The 20,516-nt window shown below is 33.3% G+C and overlaps 1 protein-coding gene across 1 annotated transcript in view; it reads right to left on the bottom strand.

Annotated features, from left to right (window-relative positions):
- Positions 1 to 269: 269 nt before the first annotated feature.
- The window catches only part of LOC111897837 (delta-9 acyl-lipid desaturase 1), a 37,924-nt gene continuing 17,677 nt past the window's right edge, over positions 270 to 20,516 (bottom strand). The window contains exons 4-5 of the mRNA XM_023893778.3: positions 698 to 804; positions 270 to 624 (exon numbers count right to left, since the gene is read on the bottom strand). Of these exons, the coding sequence (XP_023749546.1) occupies positions 408 to 624; positions 698 to 804 (324 nt within the window). The 3' untranslated portion in view covers positions 270 to 407. The remainder of the gene's footprint in view (positions 625 to 697; positions 805 to 20,516) is intronic.

Raw genomic sequence — 20,516 nt, 5'->3', positions numbered from 1 at the left:
TAATACCTCCTTTTGTTTGTTTTTCATGTTCATATGATTTCGACTAATTTCTATAACAGATATTGTGCAAATTCTTTGTTAGTTTTTTATTATTTTGAAACGTCAAATTTAATCAATTTTTAAATGTATTTATTTAACAAAAGAAACAATACTAATGAAATAAGTCAAAAACTCGAGATTATAGAATATATCTGCATTCAACTTATAAGATTTATTTGCAACCAAAATGAAAGAAATATAAATTAGTGAATTTTATATTGACCAAAGACTTGCAATAATAAATAAATCCATAAATTATACATTAATCCACATAGGCTTAAATTATACATTAATCGACATAGGCTTAGTCATATATTGACATTTATTTTATTTAAATGTATCCTTTATGTTATGCACATAAGGATCAATCATTTATAGGTATTATTAGAGATGGCAAATGATTTTTTACGCTTTTGGGCATCAGTCGGCACTTTGATGTTGGTTGCCAACCCTACGGTTTCAAAAAACTGTATAATGTACCAAGTAAAATCAATTTGCCACCACTCTAATCCATGTCGAGCTGAATACTCAAATGCATGATGATTGTTATGCCATCCTTCCCCAAAGGCAAGCACTCCTACCCACCTTCACAATATTTGAACAATCATTTATGATAGATTCTTGCTAGTATTGATTATTTATATATTTATAAACGTACCAGTTGTTTTTGGAGAGATCACCGGTATTCCAAGCCTGGTTTCCCCATATGTGACAAACGGAGTTCACAAAAAACGTGATATGGCTAAACCATACCGTTCTAACACCCTGCATACACCATAAATATAGATTAAAAAAATGTTCTTTTTATGAAATTGAAGAGCATTGAAAGCATTTGTTTGCATGTCTCTATCTCATTGGTTCTATATGTGCTTTGTTTTTCTTAGTCGATTAATACAGGGAAGAAAATAGAAAAACCTATGAAGATGTTGATTTGCAGGTCTGCAAGTGTATTCGTGTGCTCTCCTCCTTTTCATCCTCCAGACAACCCCTTTTTTTCTTCAAATCTAATTTTCAGGTTTGATCAAAGAAAGAAAAAGAAGAACAGGATTGCCATCTTTTGTATGTGTATGTGTATATTTTGTAGCCAACACCCCTTAATCATCTGAACTTTTGGGCACTTCTCAGCTCCGCCTCTTCTCCTCTTTGATGAGGCAAAGGCAGAGGAAAAAATAAAGGAGAAAGAAAAGTAAGCGGGGATCGTGAACATCCTGAAGGTGGTGGGTACAGGGGCGGAGCCAAGATTTTGGTATAACGGGGCTAACATCTTAAAGAATTTAAAATATTTTTTATATTAAAATATCATAATAGAGTTTATAAAATTCACAAAAAAAATGATAAAGAAAAAAAAACGTTTGGATATATATAGGAACGTATCTATTTTTATTAGTATCACTAATGTATTTTTATTAGCATCACTAACTAGATGCAATTGTGTGTAATACAAAAAAAATCGATGAGATGGTTCTTTTTTTATTCATGATTTACCCTATAATTATAATAAATCAAATTATCAATAATAATTAAATTATTATTTACAAGTTACAAAAAATAATATATGTAATAAGAATTAAAATTTATTTAAATTATTGAACTCTTGGTGATGTAGTTGTGAATCCGAAAACAGTTTCTTTAAACATAATGGTGGAATCAAAATAGGTCCCAACAATCTTAGTTAATCTTTAATTATAAAATCTATTTGCATATAAATAATACTGACGAATTTAGATAAATAGGTGAATTGAGATAAATAGGTATATAATCAATGGACAATTAAATATAAGAAATAGGGGTGGAGGCAGTGGGTTTTAATTCAGACGTGATCTTTAATTTTGGTCACAACTCTCACCGCCATTGTTATTTATATATGGTAATCATTTATTTTTTAATAATTGAGAGGGGTTGATTATTAATAAGTAATAGATATGGTCTCATTTTGTACATAATATATCTAGCCTTTCAAAAAGTTTCAAAGAAATCAAGGGGCAGAGCTTCCTGCAGCCCCCCAATTCTCTCCGCCACTGGATGGGTAAAGGCAGCTCTTCACCAACGGAGTTTGGATGGAATAAGGGGGCAGGTGAGGTATAGGCATGTGATGGTGTCAACGTTACCAAGGACGGAAAGAAAGGGGGTATTGGGGTTTATTATTATTTTTTATATTTTTTAATTGCACTTAGTTAAAAAAAAAAAAGGATAATGATTTGAATGGGTAACGAACTTTCGACTTTGTTCACATTTAGTCACTAAACTTTTTTTCGTTATCTATTTGCCACTGAACTATTAAAACTGTTCACATTTTACCCTTATGATCGGTGAATGTGACCAGTTTTAATAGTTCAGTGACAAATAGATAATGAAAAAAAGTTTAATGACTAAATATGAACAAAATAAAAAATTTGTTTCCCTCTAAAAAAGTTTAATGACTAAATGTGAACAAACTTCCTATTGTATTATGTTTTAGCAAATTATTTATTTTTGTTAAATTATAACAACATTTGTTGATAAAGAAATCTATGAAATAAAAACAAAAACAAAAAAAAAAAAAAACAAAACCCCGAAAAATATTTTAAAAAAATGAAAAACTGAAACCGAAATAAAAAACCAATGGTTTGGTGTTTTCCAGAATACAACATCAAAATTTCCAATCTGATTTTGGTTTTACAAAAATTCAACTTTCAAATTTAAATATTTAAATCTCTCCTCCTTTTTAAAGTCGAAAAATGATTATGAAACCAAAAAGGGAATGAGAAAGCGCTCAATTCAGAATTTTTTTATCCAAAACTCCCCCTTAACACATGGCATAAAGATTTTGCTTCAGTCCAGAAAATCCAAAAAAATTTCAATTTTTAACTTCGTTCACGGATCGCATTTGACAAAAATTTGGATAGAAATTGTCAATTTCAAAATTCTGTCATAGGCGGTCCGCGAACGAAGTTGAAAATTGAAAATTTTTTGGATTTTCCGGATTTAAGCAAAATGTTTATGTCATGTGTTAAGGGGGAGTTTTGGATAGAAAAATTCTGAATTGAGCTCTTTCTCATTCCCTTTTTGGTTTTATAATCATTTTTATTATAAAAAGGGGGAGAGATTTAGATATGGAAAGTCAAAACTTGAATTTTTCATATTATGCGGACTTGAAGACCGAAGTGACCTCGAGTATTTGAAGTTTATGAAATAATCCGATTGGAGATTCGGAAATGATTTCGGTTCATGATGGGTTTCGACTTATTGAAGATTTTTGGAGTGCGCATAAATGCTCAAATTTTGGGTAATTTTTTGGAGAATGAGAAACTTCTAATTACCCTTTGATGCTCGGTTTGTATGGTCTCACATTCTAGAACCCAGATTGAAAAGTCATGGAAGAATTAAAGATTTGGTGCTCATCTCTACATGCGTCACGTTTGAGGCTCGATTCGTGAAGTTGCTCGAGTTGGGATGATTTGAAGCAGGTCATCGATTCCTAACTTTGAGGGGGAGAATGTTGGGTACAAAGTTATCCATGTATGACTTTGTAAATGATTTGACTTTTGTAGACCCACTTGCATGTGGTAAAGTAGCCTTGTGACATAGGAGAGAGATTTTCAACCCACCCTTACTAGCTAATAGGGCTTACTAAAAAAGCGAATTTCCCTCTTCCTGGTAATGAATTAAACGGCAGCGAGGACGAGAGAGAGAGAGAGAGAGAGAGAGAGAGAGAGACAAAGAGAGAAAGAGAGATACATATAAACACCTCTATATAAGGTGGGTTCATATCATATACAGAGGTGTGTTTGAGAGATGTAACATTGAGAGTGTTAGTGTGTTAATTATATAGATTTAGATCTAGATATTTTTTTTATAAACACCTTTCATAATCGAATGCATCTCTTAAACACCCAAATCACCGTGTTCTTTGTATGTTCTTTAATTTTGGATGTCAAATCAGTGGTCATAATTCACATCGATGAGAATGATTCATTTTTCTATAAAACCAAAATCAGATTGGAAATTTGATTTTTTATTTTGGAAAATACCAAACCAATGGTTTTTTATTTCGGTTTCGGTTTTTCATAGATTTCTTCATTTTCTAGAATTTAACAAAAATAAATAATTTGCTAAAATATAATACAAAAGGTAGTTTGTTCACATTTAGTCATTAAACTTTTTTAAAGGGAAACGAACTTTCGATTTTGTTCATATTAAGTCACTAAACTTTTTTTCATTATCTATTTGCCACTAAACTATTGAAATTGTTTACATTTTACCCTTATGACAGATAACAACCGGTCATAAGGGTAAAATGTTAACAATTTCAATAGTTCAGTGGCAAATAGATAACCAAAAAAAGTTTAGTGACTAAATATGAACAAAGTCGAAAGTTCATTACCCTTACAAGTCATTATCCCTAAAAAAATTACAATTTTATTTTATATGTATAATGGAAGAAATCACCCATGTAAAAAAATTAGAACCATCAGAACCATTGTCGTAAAAATCTCTCTATTCTAATAAATTAATAATTTTATTATTTTATTGACAAGTGTTATAATATTAAAAATCATCATATTTTCTAATAAATGAATGTTTTTTTTTCTACTTGTTACACTCTCATTCAATTTTGTCAAATGTAAGTTTGTAGTTATTTTGAATTAAATTCTAATATTTTAATGTAATAATTACAATAAATATAATAATATATTAATATCAATTTCATTAATTAACTTACATTTTAATTTAAAAATTTCCAAAATTCAAGCTTATTAACTTCTTTTATTTATTTAAGTTTAAAAGATAAAAAATATTTTCATTATAATAATTCATTATTTTTTTATTTTCTTATAAACTCAAAGTTCTCAAATATTTTGATCCTTATATTTAATTTTTTTAATTAAGTTAACCCATGTATCACAACTAGTTAATGTTATATGTCACCTATTATGTCACATATCAACCTATTAATTCTCAATTTAAAATTAAAAATTTTAAATTTCTCACTCTAATTACATTAAATTAATAATTGATTCTTCATTTCAAATTTCTAAATTTAAATTTCACACTCTAATTACATTAAATTAATAGCATTAAAATAAAAAAATAAATAAAATTAATATATATGATAAGGTGATATAATTCCATATATTTATTTAAATCAATGATTATCCTTTTATATAAGTAAAAAATATCTCTTACTTAATAATTTATTTAAAATAATTTATTTGAAATAATTGATTAATAATTTTGAATTTTTACTATAAAGAATAAAAGAAATCACTCATGTAAGACGAGATTATAATCATCGGAACCACTGTCACAAAAATGATAAAAGATTATAACCATCAGAACCATTGTCGTAACTATAACTGAAGTAGTTAATTTTTATAAACATTTGTATCATTTACATAATTTTGTCTTAATAATGTATAAAACAAAATATTAAAACAAATTATAGGTGCAAAAGTCATCTTAGACTGTTTAGGAATGAATATTGAAATAAAAAATCAAAGATAGTGACAACCTTGGATGTTTTTAAAAGTTTTACTAAATTTGCAAGTTTAGGTATATCATTCATCTTATGAGAAAGAAGATATTACGATAAAAAAATAAATGTATATTACCACTCTATTGGTATTAATACACTTATTATGATAACAATTCATATTTATTATTTTACGATATCTCGCGATCATTTATTTATAAACTTATCGATGTCAACTATCATAAGTCTCTTTATCACTTCGAAAAATTCTATTACGAAAATTCTTAGAATTCTGAACATAAAATTTTCTAAGCCAAGGTCGGCAACAGACCTTAAACTTTCTCAAATAATAGCAATTATAGATAAGCACCCTAAGGCATGCTATATTCATTTATCATTTAGCACATATTAGAATATAAGACATATCTCTTCTTAATATTCTAGTGCTTGACTCCATTAGGTATTCAACCTAAAATATACCAGATACATATCGTATCATCTTTACTTAACAATTTTTGTTTAAGCTTAGAAATTCTCAAAATTCGTAGTTCACTTAAACTAATTTTCCGAAAATTCTGAAGTAACTTAAAATCTTAGAATACTAGGATTTATCATTACCCAATCCCCCACTTAAGTACTTCTTATGGTTTGTATCCATATATTTATTATGAATCCATTCATATATTGAACTTCCAATAGTTTAAGTCTAAATACCAATCCGTGATATTTAGTTCACTTAAACCACTGCTCTGATACCATGATTGAAAGACCCCAACTTTCGTATTTCTGAAAGACCCAAACTTTCATACTATTCCAACATTATTCTTAAGTTACTTCCTCAAAACATGCTACATGCATATTTATAAAACAATATTTTATATTGATAAAGTGATTACAAAAGATTGGATACAAACCGACTAAGTTTTATTACATTTTATATCTACCCAGGAATCTACTATTCATATACATACTTGAACATTTAAAATACAGAGAAATAGTATTAACTATTCTAAATCTTTCAGCACTATAAAACTATATTGGATACTCATCACCTGCAATTGTTAAACATTGAGAGGGATAAGCGATAACGCTTAGTGAATTCAATAAATAGATACATTATAATCTTATGCCTTATATATACCAATATGACAGAAGAAAAAGGGAACAAGAACAACAATAGCATATGCGTATCATATGTCAGGCTTTCAATATCAACTCAAGATTTGATTCAAAGATTTACAATCAATGAGACATAACGATTTCAATACTTGATATGCATCAATAAAGCTTTGGCCCAAATGGCACAGAAGACATATAATTTCTGATTAACATTTTGGTAGATTTCAGGCTTATAGCCATGTCTAACCATTTGCCAATAGCATAGAATATAGTTCATTCTCTTACGGAGTCATGCTCTACATGATTAGAGACTACATACCAGTCCTATCTAACCTTCTGCCAATGCCATAGCATAGAAGTCATTCTCTTATGAGACATGTTCTACATGGCCAGAGGCTACATACCAGTACCACCGTGAATCTAAGTCCTTTCACTGATCACATGGTCAAAGGTATAACTTTGCTATTAAAAATAGCGAATAAAAATAACACGGGAAAATAACTCAGAGTAATAACACTGAAAAGCACATAGCACATATAACACATAACATACAATTGTTCCTATATATTGAACTCACCTTGAATTAACCGGGGGTCGAAATAATAATTTGGGCAACACTTCAGCTCTAAATATGACTTTCGTCGTTGAAAACCGGGAGTTTTTTTGAAAACCAGGCTCTGCAAAAGTAGAGCTTCGAAACCGAAAAGATAAATTTTTCGGGTTTCTCGGGCACTTAGTGGCGTATTTCAAGGGCTATAATCGATATCGGGGCTTCGGGGAATTTTAATATGAAGAAAATATGGAAAAAGGGGTAAAATATGGCAATTTTTAAAGATTACCTGGGAAGGCTCGCAGCCCTCCTTTTATAGGGCCGAGGTTCGGATGGTGCGTTGGCAGAAGGAACATGTGGCATCAGGAGGCGAAGGCAGAGGGCGCAGCAGTGAGGCTCAGACGCAGCAGCTGGCTCGGATGCAAGGGTCGGACGCCAGACGTCGCGCATGCGAGGCGGCCAGGTGCGAGGCTTAGAAGGGTGACACGGGTCGAGGCGCGTCGGAAGCTGGTTGGGCCGCGGCTTCGGACGAATCGGAAGGCAACACGCGTCAGATCCGGGAAGCTGGTTATCCACTTATTTCTCGGTTTTTGAGCCAAAATCTTCTAAAATCCATAGCTTTCGCATACGGGCTCCATTTTTTACGTTCTTTATATGTACGCGTAGGTAAAATACGCTCTACAACTTTCATTTAGACTTCGTCGGCTAATTTCGACTTTAATTTTAATATTATTATTTTTAACAGACTGGGACAGGAAAATCCGTTCAAAATTCATAACTTCTTCATCCGACATCCGTTTTCATCAGACTTTTTACCGTTGTACTACTAATGACGAGACCTTCAATTCTCGTTTAGGTTGTGTCGGCTAAAAATCACTCGATCTAAAATTCGAGTTTTTCGCTGAATACTGCTAAGCTGAAACTTCAAAAAATCATAACGTCCTCATACGAAGTCAGATTTTGGCGTTCTTTTTATCGAACTTCTCGGTTTAACGAATACTACGACTTTCATTTAGATTACTAAGGCTAAAAAGTAGTTTATCAAAAACTCACTTTTTACGTCATTCGGCGCCGTGCCGGTTTTGTTGCGGATCTTCGATTGGTCATAACTTCTTCGTTATAACTCGGATTTCGACGAGGTTTTCGCCTAAACACTTCTAACGAGATTCTCTACAACATCAAATAATAAAATTTTACTTATTTCAAATTTTATATTTTCGCTAAATTTTCATTATTTGGCTATTAATTGGAATCTCATAAGACTTCCAATATTTTATGAGTGATTCTAAACATAGTTTTACTTCATTTCTAGTAAAAACTATCTGTTAGAACTCAACACTCAATTTTATTCACTTTTAATAACAACAATACACAATTTTAGAACGTGTATGTTGCAAATACCTCCTCCTTTTGAGGATTTCGTCCCCGAAATCATAACGATTAAAACAATTACGGATACTTCACTCTTATTTCATTCTTATTTTTCCCAAGCATAATTTGAGCCTCGATGGTGTTTCCTCTTGAGAAGTACCAACTTCACTTCTTTATTACGTAGATTAGTCGTTCTTTCATTTAGGATCTCTTCTACTTAACTTATTATCCAGTTTCACCTCAGATAAATGGAACTGTTTCATCATAATTGCTCAAACATTTATGTAAATAAGTCACAATAAACACATCATGTATACTTGACAAATCTTCAGGCAATTCCAAGTAGTATGCTTGCTTACCAACCGTTCTTTCTTCCAAAGTAGCATAACGCCTTTTCATGAAATACCTTCAGTGTTACTAAATCATCCACCCGAAATTCTACGGTTCGTCTCCTCTTTTCTGCATAGGACATCTGTCGATCCTGGGCCGCTTTCATTCTTTCTTGGAAAATTTGTATCTTGTCAGTGATGCCTTGAATCATTTCAGAGCCTCCAAAGATCTTATGTCCTACTTCATGCCAACATATTTGAGTATGACATTTACGCTCATACAGTACTGTTTATACCTTCAGTATATTTTCTACTATTTGGATTGCTCTCTTCTTCCTACCATTTATCTGAGGATGATAAGTTGTACTAAGAGCAACTCGAGATCCTAATTCATGCTTCATTCTCGCCCAAAAGTGAGAAGTGAAACGAGTATCACAATCGGAAATAATCTTTAGTGGTGCACCATATCTCGCCACAATTCCGTCCAAGTATACTTGCGCGTATTTCTCTATTGGAGCATCTTTTCATAGCACAAGAGTTCTGTGTGGTTCTTTGATAACCAATCTATGCCGAAAATAATATCAAAGTTGGGCAAGGAGATAGGAATTAGGTTAGCATGAAGATTATAACCTTCAATTCCTATGGTACTATCTCTATAGACTTTATCAGCAAGTAATGATATACTTCCTATGTCATTTATATGAAATGATTGGACAATTGTGTAACAAGTAATCTGAAAAGAATGTGTCTATAAGGCACGAAAGAATCTGAGGCATTGAAATCAAATAATATGTGAGCAGATCTAGAGTTTACGAGAAAATTACTAGTCACAACATTCGAGTCTTAACTTACTTCCTTTGTGGTAATCTAAAATGTACTATATTTAACTTTTGATTTTCCAAACGATTGTCAAATTCTTCAAACTTCTTAGTTACTAGCGGTGTTCAAACTTGCACCCGCTCATCATTCTCTATTGGGCCTTCGATCCCATTCTTTGAGTTAAAACTAAATTTTCATTGCAGACTCCAACTTCTTTTTGGTTTATAGACTAAACCCAAGATATTGTTTTTACTTTTGCTACAACAACAAATCGAATGGTCATATTCTAATGAGTTTCAATTGCATAACATAAGAGACACACAACGAACCAAACTCTCGTCTTCCTTCATGTTCTGATGTAATATAATCATATTCTAGTATGTAGCACTTCTTGCTACAAAATTATTTACTATAACGGTGATTGCGATACTTCTATTGATTGCCTTGATTATCTTTCATTTCAATCTCCTGGATTAGGTCGGATGTTACATCGATCTTGGTTCTCTGAACCATGTAACATACTTGTCTATTTCAGACTCGGTTTGATATGACCACTAATGTCGTAAAAACAATCATCTTCTGAGTCATTACCGAAACGATGGTAACGATATACATGAATAAAACGAAATCAATTACTAGCTCCTTGGTAACCTTGTGACTTTCCCTGATCTAAGTGTGAGTCCTGTGCTTCCAGTAGTATAGGCCTCTACTACTATTCACACCTACTCATACTCGTCCCAAGTATTGTGTTGCAGTTCCCAAGTTACTGTTCAAAAGTTTTCACAAAGCGACTTATCACACATGAATGTGTTCAAACAAGTACATACAACAATTTCCTCTAGACTCAATTAAGGATTTCACGTTTCTATCAAACATATCTTGGATTTCCTATATTCGCCTTGTAGGAATCTTCTCCTGCATATGCTTGATCTAGCATATTTTAATACTTTTCCTAGGTTAATAGGAATTTCACTTCCAAATTCTTTGTATAAATTCTTTCTCGGGTAGTGTCTACTCTGCAAGACATGCAATACCTAAATTTACTCTTGTAGCATGAAAACAAAGGGTTTCCAAATACCTGCATCATCTCTTAACTCATATAATTCACCATGCACATTTTTTTTATTTCATTATTCTTCCTTGTCATCGTCATTCTTGTATATGAGTAAGTCTTCTTCTCTTAGGTGTATTCCTTTAAGTCTACTTCATAGGAGTCTATCCTAGGAAGTATGCAATATGGTTGCATCTCAGCAAGCTCTACTAGCTTCAACTTGGTTCTCTGTTAATTACTGACTACAACATCTCTTCTCATACAATATTATGAGTGTATTGCTTCTTCAACTAAGCATTCTACCTTCCTTAAACAAGTAAGTTGCTTAGCATTTTACCACTAAATGACTCAATTCACCATCCCAATCTTGTATTTTAAAGTCGGATTAACACACAATGAAACTTCTATAAGGATGGGATAGAAGTCAATCATCACTTAGTATTATTAAATACTAAGTCTGAACATCTTTTATAAGGTTACTACTCAAACTACATACTATATCACAAATTCTTGGCCTATTGAGTCTGAAAACTTCATTAGCCTTTCTTTTGATCTTCATTTAATTCTTCTAAATCTTGCACAACATTAATTGTGATACTGCCGAAGTGCTGATCACCATCTTTGGTTCTTTCGACTCTATTAAACAATCACTTCTTCAATCTGTATAGCGGTGGAACAACTTCGTGGATCTGCACCAACACATTTATCTTACCCAAAAGTGTTTCAAACGCATATCTTTCTTCCAAAGTTGTTATTATATATCAAACATACTTTAAATGTATATTACCACTATATTGGTATTAATACACTTATTACGATAATAATTCATATTTATTATTTTATGATATCTCGCGATCATTTATTTATAAACTTATCGATGTCAACTATCATAACTCTCTTTATCACTTCGAAAAATTCTATTACGAAAATTCTTAGAATTCTGAACATAAAAATTTCTAAACCAAGGTCGGCAACAGACCTTAAACTTTCTCAAATAATAGCAATTATAGATAAGCACCCTAAGGCATGCTATATTCATTTATCATTTAGCACATATTAGAATATAAGGCATATCTCTTCTTAATATTCTAGTGCTTGAATCCATTAGGTATTCAACCTAAAATATACCAGATACATATCGTATCATCTTTAGTTAACAATTTTTGTTTAAGCTTAGAAATTCTCAAAATTCCTAGTTCACTTAAACTAATTTTTTGAAAATTCTGAAGTAACTTAATATCTTAAAATACTAGGGTTTATCATTACCCAATCCCCCACTTAAGTACTTCCTATGGTTTGTATCCATATATTTATTATGAATCCGTTCATATATTGAACTTCCAATAGTTTAAGTCTAAATACCAATCTGTGGTATTTAGTTCAGTTAAACCACTGCTCTGATACCATGATTGAAAGACCCCAACTTTTGTATTTCTGAAAGACCCAAACTTTCATACTATTCCAACATTATTCTTAAGTTACTTCCTCAAAACATGCTACATGCATATTTATAAAACAATATTTTATATTGATAAAGTGATTACAAAAGATTGGATACAAACCAACTAAGTTTTATTACATTTTATATCTACCCAGGAATCTACTATTCATATACATACTTGAACATTTAAAATACAGAGAAATAGTATTAACTATTCTAAATCTTTCAGCACTATAAAACTATATTGGATACTCATCGCCTGCAATTGTTAAACATTGAGAGGGATAAGCGATAACGCTTAGTGAATTCAATAAATAGATACATTATAATCTTATGCCTTATATATACCAATATGACAGAAGCAAAAGGGAACAAGAACAACAATAGCATATGCGTATCATATGTCAGGCTTTCAATATCAACTCAAGATTTGATTCAAAGATTTACAATCAATGAGACATAACGATTTCAATACTTGATATGCATCAATAAAGCTTTGGCCCAAATGGCACAGAAGACATATAATTTCTGATTAACATTTCGGTAGATTTCAGGCTTATAGCCATGTCTAACCATTTGCCAATACCATAGAATAGAGTTCATTCTCTTACGGAGTCATGCTCTACATGGTCAGAGACTACATACCAGTCCTATCTAACCTTCTGCCAATGCCATAGCATAGAAGTCATTCTCTTATGAGACATGTTCTACATGGCCAGAGGCTACATACAAGTACCACCATGAATCTAAGTCCTTTCACTGATCACATGGTCAAAGGTATAACTTTGCTATTAAAAATAGCGAATAAAAATAACACGGGAAAATAACTCAGAATAATGAAACTGAAAAGCACATAACACATATAACACATAACATACAATTGTTCCTATATATTGAACTCACCTTGAATTAACCGGGGGTCGAAATAATAATTTGGGCAACACTTCGGCTCTAAATATGACTTTCGTCGTTGAAAACCGGGAGTTTTCTTGAAAACCGGGCTCTGCGAAGGTAGAGCTTCGAAACCGAAAAAATAAATTTTCCGAGCTTCTCGGGCACTTCGTGGCGTATTTCAGGGGTTATAATCGATACCGGGGCTTTGGGGAATTTTAATATGAAGAAAATATGGAAAAAGTGGTAAAATATGGCAATTTTTAAAGATTACCCGGGAAGGCTCGCAGCCCTCCTTTTATAGGGCTGAGGTTCGGATGTTGCGCTGGTAGAAGGAACACGCGACATCAGGAGGTGAAAGCAGAGGGCGCAGCAGCAAGGCTTGGACGCAGCAGCTGGCTCGGATGCGAGGGATGGACGCCAGACGTCGCGTATGCAAGGCGGCCAGGTGCGAGGCTCGGAAGGGTGACACGGGGCGAGGCGCGTTGAAGCTGGTTGGGCCGCGGCTTCGGACAAATCGGAAGGCAACACGCGTTGGATCCGGGTAGAGCAGATACTATTCATGCGAGGTGACATGGCTTAGTGTTGACCATGCGAAAATTTCCGATATTATCCACTTATTTCTCGGTTTTTGAGCCAAAATCTTCTAAAATCCATAACTTTCGCATACGGGCTCCGTTTTTTACGTTCTTTATATGCACGCGTAGGTAAAATTATGCTTTACAACTTTTGTTTAGACTTTGTCGGCTAATTTTGACTTTTATTTTAATATTATTATTTTTAATAGACCGGGACAGGAAAATCCGTTAAAAATTCATAACTTCTTCATCTGACATCCGTTTTCGTCAGACTTTTTACCGTTGTACTACTAATGACGAGACCTTCAATTCTCGTTTAGGTTGTGTCGGCTAAAAATCACTCGATCTAAAATTCGAGTTTTTAGCTGTCTACTGCTAAGCTGAAACTTCGAAAAATGATAACTTCCTCATACGAAGTCAGATTTTGGCGTTCTTTTTATTGAACTTCTCGGTTTAACGAATACTACGACTTTCATTTAGATTACTAAGGCTAAAAAGTAGTTTATCAAAAACTCACTTTTTACGTCATTCGGCGCCGTGTCACTTTTGTCGCGGATCTTCGATTGGTCATAACTTCTTCGTTATAACTCGGATTTCGACGAGGTTTTCGCCTAAACACTTCTAACGAGATTCTCTACAACATCAAATAGTAAAATTTTACTTATTTCAAATTTTAAATTTTTGCTAAATTTTCGTTATTGGGCTATTCATTGGAATCTCATAAGACTTCCAATATTTTATGAGTGATTATAAACATAGTTTTACTTCATTTCTAGTAAAAAATATCTGTTAGAACTCAACACTCAACTTTATTCACTTTTAATAATAACAATACACAATTTTAGAACGTGTATGTTACAAAATATTACTATCATTTTTCTAAGAAGTGTCCTAAGTGTTGGTGATTTGTTCTCATCAATATTATTTAAGTGTAATGGGCTTACTTTGTTGACCAAAGGTGATCTTGATAAATATTAAACAATTATGGAAGGTGTGGAGTAAACACTTGTTTAAGTTTGATCAACTTTTCAAAGTACACTGTCATTTAGGGGCGAAGCCCCTAAACGAACGGGGTCCGGGGGCAGGGCCTCTGGGATTACTTTCAGTTTTTATAATTTATGACAGTTTGAAACTGTCATATGACAGTTTACAGACAAAGATCATAAATTCAGTTTTGGTCTCATTTTTCTGGTACAGACGAAACTATCATCAAAGCATTCTAAATTCTTGTCTCTCTGAGTCTTATCCGATTAAAGAATATTGGGAGTACCACCCAAATTCTTTAATCTGAAAGTGTTTTACACAATTCTAAGAATTCCAAGCCTTAAGTGGTGATTCTGTGAAGGAAATGACTTGTAAGTTTGAAAATTTGAACAAGTTTCAAGGGCAAGATTTTCGTAGATGGCAGAAGAAGATGAAGTTTCTCCTTATCACTCTGAAAGTGGTGTATGTTCTGAGTGCACCCATGCCAGTCTTACCATAATCTGTTGAAGATGAACCTTTGGAGGCAACAACAAGAAGATCAAAGTGGGAAAATGATGATTACATATGTCGTGGTCATATTCTCAGTGGTATGTCTGACTCTCTTTTTGATATCTATCAAAATTTCGAATCTGCAAAAGAACTATGGGATTCTCTTGAATCCAAGTATATGGATGAAGATGCTTCTAGCAAGAAGTTTCTTGTCAGTAACTTTATGGGTTACAAGATGATTAACTCCAGGCCTGTTATGGAACAATACCATGAAATGTTAAGGATCCTGGGACAGTTTGCTCAACACAATCTGAAAATGGATGAAGCCATTATTGTGGTTGTGATCATTGACAAACTACCCCCTTCCTGGAAGGACTTTAAACACAATCTGAAACATAACAAAGAGGAAATGACTTTGACTCAACTTGAAAGCCATTTACGGATTGAAGAGTCCTTAAGGACTCAAGAACTTGATAAAAATCCCAAAGGCAAGAACCAAGTTGGTTCCTCTTCTGTGAACATGGTGGATGGAGAAGGGTCAAAGAATCAAAAGAAGTCTAATGGAAAAAGGAAGTTTAAAGGAAAGGATAACAAGTCTTCCAACAAGAAGGCTAAAGTGGTGTGTTGGAATTGTAACAAACCAGGTCACTTCAAGAGAGATTGTCATTTGCGTAAAGTGAACAAGGATGGTTCATGACAAAGTGGATCCAAGGATCCAGAAAAGCAACAAGGTCAGAATTCTATTTTCATGCAGAATTTTAACTATATTCAGAATTATATTTCTATGATTTCTGAAACATTTTATGTGTAGGATGATAATGTTGCATGGTGGGTTGATTAAGGAGCAACAAGTCATGTTTGCAAAGATCTATATTGGTTCAATAACTTTCAACCAATTGATGATGGATCTGTTGTGAAAACTGGAAATGTTGCAATTGAACCAATCAAGGGCATAGGATCTATTTTACTTACTTTTACTTCTGGGAAATGTTTGTGTTTGAACAATGTTTTATATGTTCCAGGGATTCGTAAGAATCTCGTGTTTGAAATTGTATTAAATAATTGTGGTTACAAACAAGTATTAGAAAGTGACAAGTATATCTTGTCAAGACATGGTTCTTTTATGGGATTTGGATATGTATGTAATGGAATGATTAGGCTAAATATTAATTATCCTTTTATTGATAATTCTGTTTGCATGGCTTCTACTAGTACTAGCAATAATTTTAATAAATATGAATTATGGCATGCTAGACTAGGACACATTCATTACAAGAGATTAAAAGACATGTCTAAATTGAGTTTAATTCCAGCTTTTGATATGAAAAATAATGGAAAATGTAAAACATGCATGCTAACTAAAATCACTAGACAACCTTTCAAAGATGTTGTTAGGGAAAGCAAGGTGTTGGATTTAGTACATAGTGATTTATGTGATTTCCATGCAACACCTTCCCTTGGAAACAAAAAGTATGTTGTTACTTTTATTGATGATGAATCTAGATATTGGTATGTCTATTTGCTACATTCTAAGGATGAATCACTTGATAAAGTAAAAATTTATAAACAACAAGTTGAGCTTCAAAAAAATAAATTAATAAAATTCTTGCGTACTGATAGAGGTGGTGAGTATTATGATCCAGTTTATTTTGAATCAACTGGAATAATACATCAAACCATAACTCCTTATACACCACAACAAAATGGTGTAGCTGAAAGGAAGAATAGGACTTTTAAAGAAATTTTTAATTCCATGTTGTCCTATTATGGATTAAGTGAAGGGTTTTGGGGTGAGGCAATGTTAACTGCATGTTACATCTTGAATAGAACTCCAAATAAAAGGAGTAAGAATACTCCTTATGAAATTTGGTGTGAAAAGGCACCAAATTTGAGTTATCTCAAAGTTTGGGGTTGTAGAGCAGTTGTAAGGCTCACTAAACCCAAAGGAAAACGTTGGGTGAGAGAGGTATAGATTGTATCTTTATTGGATATGATGAGGATTCCAAAGCATATAGATTCTATGTTTTAGAATCTAATGACTCTTTATTTGTGAACACAGTGATAGAGTCAAGATCTACTTTTGATGAAGAAAGATTTACATCTATACCTAGACCAAGGGACATGATTCATCAATATTCCAGCAAGAGTGCTACTCAAGCTGAAGATGTTTCTGGTGGTGCAAGTTCTGTACCTGAACCTAGGAAAAACACCAAAGCTAGAAAAGCTAAGTCTTTTGGATCTGATTTTCAACTATATTTAGTTGAAGGAACAAGAAATGAGACTATTTCTCAATATCAATATTATTTTAGTATTGAAGAGGATCCAAAGACTTTCAATGAAGCTATAGCTTCTAGGGATGTTTATTTCTGGAAAGAGGCAATTCATGATGAGATTGATTCTATCATGCATAACAATACTTGGGTATTGGCTGATTTACCTCCTGGATGCAAGGCATTAGGATGTAAATGGGTCCTCAAAAGAAAAATGAACGTGGATGGCACAATAGATAAGTATAAAGCCATATTGGTTATCCAAGGCTTTAGACAAAAGGAAGGCATTGATTTCTTTGATACTTATGCTCCTGTTTCTAGAATTTCTACTATTAGATTATTATTAGCTCTTGCAGCTATACATAATCTTGTGATTCACCAAATGGATGTGAAAACTGCATTTTTGAATGGTGACTTGGATGAGGAAATATACATGAAACAACCTGAAGGGTTTGTGATGCCTGGAAATGAACACAAAGTGTGCAAGTTGAAGAAATCATTATATGGTTTGAAACAAGCACCAAAACAATTGCATCAAAAGTTTGATGATGTTGTTTTGTCTAATGTTTTTGCATTAAACCAAGCTGACAAGTGTGTATATAGCAAATTTGATACTTCTGGTAAAGGAGTCATGATTTGATTATACGTAGATGATATGTTGATTTTTGGTAGTGATTTAGAAGAAGTTGATAAAACCAAGAAATTCTTCTCATCTAGTTTTGATATGAAATACATGGGGGAGGTTGAAGTAATTCTTGGTATAAGAATTAGAAAAGGAAACAATCGGATTTCAATTTCTCAATCTCATTATATTGAGAAGATGTTGAAAAAGTTTAACTTTGAGAATTGTTCTCCTGTTAGCACTCCTATAGATCCTAGTCTTAAGCTTCTACCTAATAAAGGACCTCCAGTGTCTCAACTAGAATAATCAAGGGCTATTGGTTGTCTAATGTATGCCATGATTAGTACTAGGCCTGATATAGCATATGTTGTGGGAAGGATTAATAGATATACTAGTAATCCTAGTTCACATCATTGGCAAGCCGTGAGTAGAGTATTCAAGTACTTAAAAGGGACCATGAATTATGGTTTAACTTATAGTGGATATCCTTCTGTTTTAGAAGCTTATTCAGATGTCAGCCGGATTAACAACTTAGAGGATCACTCCTCTACTAGTGGTTGGGTGTTTCTTCTTGGAGGAGGTGCCATTTCTTGGGCATCTAAGAAACAAACTTGTATTACTAACTCAACCATGGAGTCTGAGTTTGTTGCTTTGTCTGCTGCTGGTAAAGAAGCTGAGTGGCTAAGGGATTTGATTTATGAAATTCCATTATGGCCCAAACCGATATCTACCATTTCTATCAGATGTGATAGTATTGAAACCTTGGCTAAGGCTTATAGTCAAGTATACAATGGAAAGTCTATACATTTAGGTGTTAGACATAGCATGATTTGTGAGCTCATCATGACTGGTGTGATATTTGTGGAGTTTGTAAGAACACAGTTGAATTTAGCCGATCATCTAACCAAAGGGTTAGCAAGAGATCTTGTGCACAAGGCGGCTGTAGGTATGGGTTTAAAGTCCACTTAAAATCTTTTATATTGAGATACCCAGTTCCCATCTAATATGATATTAGATGTTGAATTCAATGTGGAAAGCTTGATATTTGAAGATTGGAACACATTATTATCATCATCCCAAGGTATGTGTTCAGTACTGCAAGTAAAGGAGGTTGAATTTATATTCTTAATATTTCTTTTGAAAAATTTCATTTGTAGGTGCAAGAATAAAAGGACTACCTATATAAGCATGAAGTTTAGCTGCTTCAAGAAGTTAGGACTTGGCTTTGATATGCTTATTGAAGGATGGGACACAAGCTAGTAAAATATAGTGTCAAGTTAGAACTTATGAGAATGTAAATTGTTGTGTGTATTATCTTCATGTATTCACTATGGATAGAAAGGGTTCAATCCTTAGTGACACCCTAATATTCGAATATTTGGATTGTGTAACATACTAAGGTGAAATTCAATCGTCACGATATTTCATTTATGCATCAGTTTGTTGGTGTTATGTTTCATTTTAAGTTAATCAAGATTACACTTAAATGGGGGAGGTTTGTTGGTGATTTGTTATCATCAATATTATTTAAGTATAATGGGATTCCTTTGTTGACCAAAGGTGATGTTGATAAATATTAAACAAGTAAGGAAGGTGTGGAGTACACATTTGTTTAAGTTTGATCAAGTTTTCAAAGTACACTGTCATTTAGGGGCGAAGCCCCTAAATGAACGGGGGTCCGGGGGCAGTGCCCCTGGGAGCGGGGTCCAAGGGGCGGCAGCCCCTGGCGGGGTCCAAGGGAGTTGATAATTCCACATTAATTTTTGATTCATCCACATATTTCTAAATTTAATGAACAATTATGCCCCTCAGTGTAATCCTTTGTAATAATTAAAAGAGTAGCCCCTTTATCTTCCCAGTTTCCTCAACACCCACCCTGGAGACCTTTAACCCATACCATCATCGGAAACCATTCCCTCTTCTTTCACGTGAAAAATAATATCAGCTGTAAAAGCATTTAACAAACCACCAGCAAAATCGACGATGTCGTCTTCAAGATTCGATGTTGAAGAGTTCAATATTTGATTAGTTCAGGAATTCTTTGACCTTAATTTCATCATCAGTGACAAGTAAGGCTTCCAATCTAGTGCTTTCTATCAGATGGTGTAGGAGAGTTTCTTGAAAATGATGGAGGGGCGGTGGTGTGAGGGCCTTTTGGAGCGAGCTTAGTCTCAGAATGGAATTGATTGGAGGTGGGTGTTTTTCTAGAAGTTCCAATGATAATTGTGGCTTTTATCGAGAGAAGATGGGAGGGTATCTTGAGGATATGGAACTGTGTATACACACTACACCGATATTGTAAATGAAAGAGATAAAAAGGGTATAACACCCTACACCATATACCAGTGTAAATGGCACCCTTTAAATGGCACGGGCCGTGTAAACGTCTCGACAGTTTTAAAGTGGTTTTATCCTCTTATAATTATGACAATCGGTTTTGTGAGGAGTTAGGTCGAATTTTGGGAGGGAAGAAGGCGATTTTCAGAACTTTGGCAAGTAGATTAACACTTG

Source organism: Lactuca sativa, chromosome 5 (assembly GCF_002870075.4).
Source record: "Lactuca sativa cultivar Salinas chromosome 5, Lsat_Salinas_v11, whole genome shotgun sequence".
In the NCBI taxonomy this organism is placed as follows: domain Eukaryota; kingdom Viridiplantae; phylum Streptophyta; class Magnoliopsida; order Asterales; family Asteraceae; genus Lactuca; species Lactuca sativa.
This window is presented reverse-complemented; position numbering and strand designations above follow the sequence as displayed.